An 8,990-nucleotide genomic window follows, 5' to 3' on the forward strand; every position below is an offset into this window, starting at 1 on the left:
TCTGTTTCTGCAGAGAATAAAAAAATCTGTATTTCTACTAAAAAATGAACAAAAACAACGAAAAACGTCGTCCTAAAACCCAACAAATGTCAACGTTTTATTTTCTAAAGTTGGATTCGTTTTTGCTCGACGGTTAGCATTCTGAAGTCTTTAGTGTCTGTGAGGTCCCTGGGTCAGTCCTGAGAGGACCGGTGACATCACACTGGCCTCCACAACGTAGCCACGCCCCCCCACGCAATAAAATAAAACTATCTGGAGGGCCGGATAGAATTACCCAGAGGGCCAGATCCGGCCCCCGGGCCGTGACTTTGACACACATGACCTAGAGAGACCTTTTGAATGTGGCTGATCAATTTAAAAAAGTTTCACCAAAGCATTTGGAATGTTTTTGTTTCCTGGATGAAAGTGGAAAATATGTTTCTATTATTTACACTCTATAAGATTTAATATCGTGTAACAAAATAATCTCAGACATTCCAAACACGTAAAAGATTTACAAAAGTCATCTTTATAAATGCCGGTCTTCTTTTGGTTTATCTCCATAGCAACCATTTAATTTTTTTGGTCAACTGGGACTGACAATTAGATCAATGTCAATTTTAAAAGAAACGGATAAAGTAAATGTTTGGATTTCCTTAGCAACAGAGGGTTTTTGTTTACCGACAAAAAACCCGAACACTTCAAAAATAAGGTCATTTTTTATTTCTAACATCAGTTACACTGAAGCCTGCTATTACACTGTGAAGCTAGGAAAGTGATGGAAGCAGAGAAAGTTCTGGAGGTTCTCATTTCCTGAAGTTTCTGCTCAGCAGAGACTTTTTATTCCTACTTTGACTTTTTTAATCAAATATTTCATTCAGATGCTGCTGCTGTTCAGTCAAAGGTGTGTTCAAAGGGATAGTCCTGCGTTGGCTGCGAGTCGAAGCTGTCAAACGGGTTCTCCGTCAGCCAGCTGTCGAAGGACGGGTCGTACCAGGAGGTGGTCGTCTTGGTTTTAGGCGCTGCTGTTGTCGTCGTCGTCATTGTTGTTGTGGTTCTGAGTATGTGCGACCTCTGCTGCTGGCGCAGCCTGCGCAGACGCATGAGTCGCAGGCGCCTGAGTCGGTCTGCGTTCTGGGAGTTGGCCTGCGTTTCCGTGGCAGCGGTGGTGCCGGGGGGCGATGTCGTCCTGGCCGCTGCCTTTGGCTGCTTCACCAGCCGGATGGGTCTGTTGCCGTGCAGCGCCATGATCTGTTTGATGCGACTCCAGTTGGACTTGGCTAAGGTGAAGCCGCAGGGCGTGGCTCCAGGCTCGTAGCCCACGAGGCATAGCCTGGTCTGGGGGGTGTAGTTGAAAAACGGCTTGCAACACTTTATGTTCATTGTATGGTGCGTATCAGTGGGGCGGGGTTAATAAAATCAATAATCGATTTGAATCAATTTAAGCTTAATAGATCAATAATCGAGTCATAAAAACAAACCAATTTAGCACATAAGCTAAAGTCCGCTAGCTTGATACTAACGTTTAATGATATTTCCCGTAGGACGGCTAATGCTAACGCTTGGTCAACTTTTAAGGAAATATTTTTAAAGTGACTATTTGAGGGTTTTTTCCTCATACTTTCTTTTTCTGGAATAAGGTGTACTTCTATAGTGTGAGCGCCACCTAGTGGTCAAACTGAAACGTCCTCCAGGAGAAGCAGAACAATGTTTCCAATGTTAATGAACATTTTCGTTAGAACTTCTCCTTTAGAGAATCCATGTATGATATTAACAATCTCATTATTTCACTGATACATTTACAGTATCTGAACTGGATCAGATTAATGTAAATATATTCAAAACATATAGTAGGTTATTAATGTATTTATTAACAAATGTGTATAAATCTGTAAGCTCAAAAATTGAATTGAATGATTGAATCGAATTGTATTCTAATTGATGCCCAGCCCTAAATATTGGTGCCAAGCTGATATGTAAATCCACGTTATACTGCATCAAAATCCGATGATTCGTGGTGATGGCATAAACCGGGGTCTGCGACCGAAGAGCCATCTGGGCTTGTTTTCCACTGATCCAAACTTAAGTTTTATTTTGATACTGCTGTGCATTCATTACTATTTCTTTTTTTTAGTAAACATGAATTATGCTTCTTTTGTGGCATGAATAAAAACTGACATATAAAAGAAAATAGCATTTTCTCCAAACGTGAAGGAGAACTTTCTATTTCAGCTCCGTCAGCACGTTCAGGAGCTGCTTCTCTAGAAGAAGAAGAACCTCTGATGTCTCCATCAGGCTGAAATCCCCCTTCAGGTCTCAGGTCAACCCAAAACTTGAAATTTGGCGCCATCTAGTGGTTCTTCCCTGAACAAAGATCGCTGAACATCTTCATGCTCTGGATCTGAAGGGTTCTTAGACCCAGACTTCAACTCACACCAGCAGATTATGGACCAATCAGAGCTTGATCAGATCAGCTGCAGGTTTATGGAGAACAAACTAAACTTTGAGTTCAGCTAATATTTCAGCAGCATGCTAGCTGTTTTGGCTAACTAAGGCTTTATTAAATTCTTTAGGGTAATTTGGCCTTTAACTATAATTTCATCTGGCTATCAGCTTTAGCGTTTTTAGCTATCAATTTCAGCATCTTCAGCTGCCAAATTCAGCTCACAGGTAATGCTAATGTGAATATATCTAGTTTTTAGTTAGTTTAAAGCTAATGTTGGTTAAGATGTGTGATTTACATCCACTTTATGCGTGACCCGATTAGTCGACTAATCGGAAAAAATAATCGGTGATTAGTCGACTATTAAAATAATCGTTTGTGGCTCTACCATCGGAGCTTCTTACCTTCAGGGAACTTTCAGGTACTCCGGTCTTCTTCAGCTGTCAGATCTTCACTGAAGAGTCTGGAATAAAGGAAGCTTCTCACCTTCTACGCGCTCAGGCAAAATAAAAAAAAGACTTAAAAAGATCAATTTAACAGGATGTTGAGCAAAAATGCTGATGGGAAGGAAAACAAACTGTAGGTGAAATTAAACTGAAAGAAAGAATGAAAGAAGGTTAAAACATATTTTTTAGAAAGATGATTGAAAAAAATGCCAAAACAATTGAAAAAAATAAAATAAAATCTCATCTCCAAATGTCCAGATCAGTTACTTTTGGAGACACCTCCTGACGTTTCCTCAGTTGATTGTTGTGTTTTGTCCTAAGCAGCTCGAGGTTGGAGGTAAACCTGAACAATGTTAAGAATTTAAAAGCCCTGTGATTGGACAGAAACCTGTCCAGGTTAGACCCCGCCTCCGCCATGCAATCAGGTCCAAGATGCAACAGAAGACATAAAAATGCTGATTTTACAAATGAAAGGTGTTAAATCCCCTTGTTTTTAAGGGGGCGGGGCCACCATCAAGGACACACCCACTCACTAGAGGAGGAGGAGCTTAAAGTGGCTTTAATTCTAAATGGTGGTCAGTAAATGTTTAACTGATGGCACTGTCACCACTTTAAACATCAATGCTGCAGGCTGAGATTAGGATTAGGATAATCTAATCTCCGGATAAAAGATTCTTTGGAATCAGAAAACTGTCCCGTCAGATTCAGACTCAAGGTGGCGTCCTCCACGAAGCTGATGCAGGACCGAATATCTCCCGACGTTTTAGCTCCATAGAGTTAATGGAAACACCTGAGGGGGCGGAGCCTCCAGAGATCAAAGACACTCAGACGGGTTTCATTCAAACTTCTTCCGCTTCTTTAATTATTTTACAGTGAGTAGGTGTGCAACACCAAACATGCATTTCCACAGACGGCGGACGGCCGCAGTAAACAAACAGCAGTGGCTCCGCTTCCAAAGTCAGAAGCGTAAAATATTTACAAACGAGAAGCTGGAGTTCGGACGAAACTCCCGTGAAGGCACCGAGGCGGAAGACGCTGAATCCTTGGCAGTGATTAAACAAACAGCCTCCCTCGTTAAAAGCAACTTTTGTCTAAAATGAAACATTTTCATCTGAAATAAAACGACCATAAAAAAACTCCGCAAACACGGATGCGGCTTTAAAAAGGCGAGCTCCGCCTTGTCCTCCGTTTCATCTGGACGCGTCTGCCAGCTGGCTGTGTTTGTGAGTGTCGTCCCGCAGCAGAGGGGTTCGCTCGTCCGTCCGAGAGCTTCGGCTGGCGGCGGCGTTGGCAGCGGCGCCCTCATTTCTCTGAAAAACCACAAAACCGTCTGAGTTTCTGCTGATGCGCTGGAGGAAACGCTGAAACGGAACCAGGAGTTAAAACATCCTCAACTAAACAGAAACCGCCGGAATCTCCCACAGAAAAGGATTTTATCATCAGAACCGGCCCACATCATGAACCCTCCGTCACCGTGCTTCACAATGAGATCGATTACATCTGATGTAAAAAGATTTTTGTTGTTAAATCTTTCTATGAGCGTTTAAGTTTATAAGCCTTAAATGTCTTGACAATATAAAGAGAAATCTATGGAGGACTAAACGGGACATAAATATATACACCATTAAATTCAATAAATCTGTTTTTAATTATTTAAAATTAGTATGAAATAAATAAAAGTGGAAATCAATATATAAATATTTAAATATAAATGTTTTAAAATATTAAAATAGTTATTAAAAACACAATAAAATATGTAATTTTAAATTACTAAATAAATGAGTCATTAAATATTTAAAATTAGCATTAAATCAATGAATTGGATATCAATAAACAAATTTAAAGTTTAAATATATATGGCACTATAATTTTAAAATAGCCATTAAAAAGCACATTTAAATATTTTATATGTAATTATTTCATGGCTCAGTAGGAGCTAAAAGAGACTAATTAAAATAAAAATATTTAAGGTTAAATCAATTAATAAATTATTTAAAATTGGCATTAAATAAATAAAAGTGTGTCAATATTTAATTAAAATTCTATTTAAAATGATTTAAGACACATTTATGTAACGGATAATGCCACATATATTCAAATATTTATTTCTACTTTCATTTATTTAATGCCAATTTTAAAAAATGAAGGACATATTTATTTATTAATTTAATGGTGTATATATTGATTTCCTTAAGTTCCGTTTAGCCCTCCGTAGGATCAGGTGTATGTATGCGTGTCTTGACGTGTGGACCCACCTGCAGCGCTCAAACTTTTCTCCTGAGAGCCGTGCGAGCCTTTTACCTGCCCGTTAGCCGAGGCCTAGAACACGACCACAGCGCCTTACACGTGAGCCAAGCACAACACACGTCTGATACGGGGAGGCGGGCCGGAAGTCGTGCAGGATTCGGGTCGGAGCCGAGTCAGTCATGCGGTTAATTTGGAGAACGTGTGATTGGTAAGTTCAGTTACTGATCGGAGGAGGAGCAATCGGTGTGGAGGAGGAGGAAACGGATTAGAAAGGATCGAGAACGGATCAGAGAGCTTAGATTCTGTCGAACAGGATTCACCAAAAATACAGAACCAAAAAATCAGGAGGCCAAAATCAAAACACACCTTAGGTCGCGGGCCGAACAGGATGAACATTTATTGGACACTCTAAAACTACATTTTTAAAACTTTAAAAATGTAACTTTTTAACATAATTATGAACTAGATTTAAAGCATTACCTGTGAAAATGCTAGTGTGAATAAATGCTGTAAGCTGAATTTGGCCGCTGAAATTGATAGCTAAAACCGCTGAAGCTGATAGCCAGCTAAAATATTAGCTAAAAGCCAAACTAGCCTAAAATATTATATTAAAAAAAAAAAAACTTAGGTAGCCAAAACAGCTAGCATGTAGCTAAAATCTTAGCTTTTTTGGAGTTTAGCTTGTACTTAAGCAATAAGCTAGCTTTTTGGCTAATTAGGAATCTACTATGGTTTTCTATGCTAATTTAGCTAATATTTTAGAAACAGGCTAACGTTTTTGACTAATTTAGTTTACTAAGAAATGCTAGGCTATTTTGGAGTTTAGCTAGTATTTAAGCAATAAGCTAGCTTTTTTGGCTAATTTGAAATCTTTTTTTAAGCTAATTTAGAGTTTAGCAAATATTTAAGCAACAAATTAAATATTTTTGCAAAATGTACATGTATTAGAGATTTTTAAGCAATTTCACTTAATTTTCAGATATTTGGGTCAACTTCAGCGCTCTTTCATAATTCTTTAACAACATCTCCAGTTTTTTTAGCTAATTTAACATTTTGCTAATCTCTTTGGATTTGCAAGCTTCAGCATCTTTAGTGACTTCTTTCAGGAAAAAACATTCACACTAACATTATCGCAGGCGTTTCAACTTTTCTAGTTTGAACTTTGTGTCAAAATTCCAGAGACATGAAAACCTGGAAACTGAAAACTAAAGGGACGTTTTGGGACGTGGACCCAGTCCCACAGGTCCACGTTCTGGTTCTGTCACTCGTTTGTGAATCCCAGAACCTGGACGGCTGGTTTGGATTCATCAGTCAAAAGCTGCTGCTTTGAGCTGAAAGGTTCGTAAAGACATTCAGAACATCAGATTCTTTTGGTTCTGATTGGAAACCCGGAACATTTTCCAACATAAATCCATGAAAGTTTCTGTTTGAAGTTTCAATCAAATCTCTGATTTTTCATGAATCATATCGTTGTTTTCTGAAATGATCATGAACTATTGCTTGAGGATCAGAACACCGGCTGATTGAACGGATCCGTTCGGATCAGGACGACGGCTGTACGAACCCCGGGGTTCTCCGTGACGCTGGAGATCTCGGCGGCGTTCAAGGACCTCTGCAAACAGACAGCAGGCGTCACCGTTACGCCGCCACAGTCCAGGAAAACCTTCAGAACACGGGCCGCTGGCGGGCCGACCTTGACTTTTGGGTTTATGGGGTCATAAAGAGTTTGTTACTCAACGAGACGGCGATAAGAGCGGCGAGCTCGCTCTCTAACAACCAGCAGGACGGGTTTGGCTGGAACCAAAAAGAGCGTGGAGAGAGCAGGAGCCCGACGGACGCCGTCAGCGTCTCTCGCCGATCCCCCGCGGCTGACGGAACCCCCCCACCCCCGGACAGATAAAGGAGGGTTGGACTTTACCGCCGACGTCTGTCAGGTTCAGAGGTTCAAGGCGGGAGGAGAGGGAGACGGTTTTCATTCAGTGTTAAACTTCCAGATTCAGCAGGAACCAGACAGGAAGCGGCAGACCGCTCTGTGTTCTCAGCAGGACGAGGGTTCGAGTCCCTCCTGCTCCCTCTCCTCCCGTTCTGGGGGACCATGCCGGCTTCATGCAGACGGCCCGGGGGTGGAGCGGCGCGTACCTTCACTTTGTGGTGGACCACTGACGCCACGATGACGGTGAGGAGGCCGAGCGCGATGAGGATGTACTGCAGGTACTCCATGACGGCCGGCAGGACCACCAGGTTGGTGCGGAAGGTGTTCAGGATGGGGCCATCGATGTAGCCGTTCTGGAGAGGACGGGAGATGACATGAGGGGTCAGGAGTCAAAACTTTATCGACACAAACACAGCTACACAAAAACACAACTTCTGTGTTAAAGCGCTTTATAAATAAAGCTGATGATGATGATGATGATGATGATGATGATGATGATGACAACTGCACAAAAAAAGGTTCAAGTTTGTATCTACACACACACGTTTATACACACACATGCACGCATATACACACCAACACAAGCAAATTCACACATGTCCATACTCAGGCCCACAAACACACAAGCAGACACACACAAATGTGCACACAAACACGGACACAAAAATAAACATACAAATAAATACATAAACACAGACACAGTAGGAAACAAACTCGCATACAAACACAAAGACACTCGTAAACACACAAACAGAAAACACACAAACAAATACATGGACGCACACAAACACACACATACAAAGAGATAAATAAACAAAGTGATTCGTGTTTTACAGAGAAAAGTAATGTTTTTCCTCAACGAGTGAATTCTGGTTTTCCTCTTAAATCAGGAAATCTTTTCCCTCCTTTACATCCTGATCCTGATCTGTGACCTGAACTGTCCTCTGATCCCGTTTGCTCCGCCCCTAACCAGCTGACTCAGCTTCTTCTAAAACTCTCCACACGTTCAGACAAACTGCAAACCAAGCAGAAAGAAGCTGCAGGAAGTTCCTCTACAGAGAAGTCTGTGGCGTCTCCACCTGAGAACACAAACGTCAGCGCTGCTACAGGAAATGAGTGAAAATGGTTCTTCATCTTTGATCAGCTGTTTTCAACCACAGGAGAAAACATCCAAACTGTCTCAACTTCAGTTTATTATCTGCAGCCCCGAAACCAACAAGATCACAAACACGAAGAAGTTCACTTTAATAAGAACATTTATCTTCAGGTTTTAACAGAAGAAAAACTCCTGAATGATGGAGCTGATGATCCATGTCTTTAAAATGAGAGTATTTCAAAATAAAAGATTCTAGAAGACACAATGCATGATCCTGACAGTCATGATTGTGTCTATAATGTGTTTTTATTCCTGTGATATTCTCCTTAATGATTTAAACAGAAATGTCGTTTCTGCAGAATCCTGAGGACTCTGATGAAGCTTCTATAACAGAATAGGTTTAAACTGATGCTAACTAGCTAAAACATGAAGAGTTGTGTTTCATCAGGTTGAATGTTCGCTGCGTCTTACCTCCTCGAACCACAGCAGCGGCATCACCACCTCAGAAATCTTGCCGGTTTCACTGAAACGTACAGAAACTTCAGGTGTGAGAAGAGCAGGAAACGCGCGGCGGCTCGTGGAGTCATGAGAGAGTTGGGAGTGATCCTTACGTGATTCCTGAAACTCTCTTGATGTAGAGGTTGAGCTGCAGGCGGATGGACACGTTGAGGGGAACCCCCGTCAGCTGGCGGGACACAAACATGCAGAACATTACGTTTCCCTGAAACGGCGGCAGAAGTCTCCAGACGGCGTTCAAAAACCAGAAACAACAAAAGAAGGAAATTCTGTTTCTGGTTTGGTTCCACCATTGAGCTGCAGTGGAGATGGGTCCAACAATGAGAACAA

At 41.3% G+C, this 8,990-nt stretch overlaps 1 protein-coding gene across 4 annotated transcripts in view; it reads right to left on the bottom strand.

Annotated features, from left to right (window-relative positions):
* Positions 1-3,701: 3,701 nt before the first annotated feature.
* scarb1 (scavenger receptor class B, member 1) overlaps positions 3,702-8,990 on the bottom strand; it is a 17,043-nt gene continuing 11,754 nt past the window's right edge. For 2 of the 4 annotated variants that reach the window (XM_036214581.1, XM_024298778.2), the window contains exons 9-14: positions 8,756-8,829; positions 8,616-8,667; positions 7,255-7,401; positions 6,680-6,727; positions 5,124-5,187; positions 3,702-4,178 (exon numbers count right to left, since the gene is read on the bottom strand). In XM_036214581.1, coding sequence (XP_036070474.1) covers positions 4,171-4,178; positions 5,124-5,187; positions 6,680-6,727; positions 7,255-7,401; positions 8,616-8,667; positions 8,756-8,829 — 393 coding nt within the window. In that variant the 3' untranslated portion in view covers positions 3,702-4,170. The remainder of the gene's footprint in view (positions 4,179-5,123; positions 5,188-6,679; positions 6,728-7,254; positions 7,402-8,615; positions 8,668-8,755; positions 8,830-8,990) is intronic. The other 2 variants (XM_024298781.2, XM_024298777.2) reach the window with 2 other exon arrangements.

The sequence above is a fragment of the Oryzias melastigma genome, linkage group LG12, assembly GCF_002922805.2.
Source record: "Oryzias melastigma strain HK-1 linkage group LG12, ASM292280v2, whole genome shotgun sequence".
In the NCBI taxonomy this organism is placed as follows: Eukaryota; Metazoa; Chordata; class Actinopteri; order Beloniformes; family Adrianichthyidae; genus Oryzias; species Oryzias melastigma.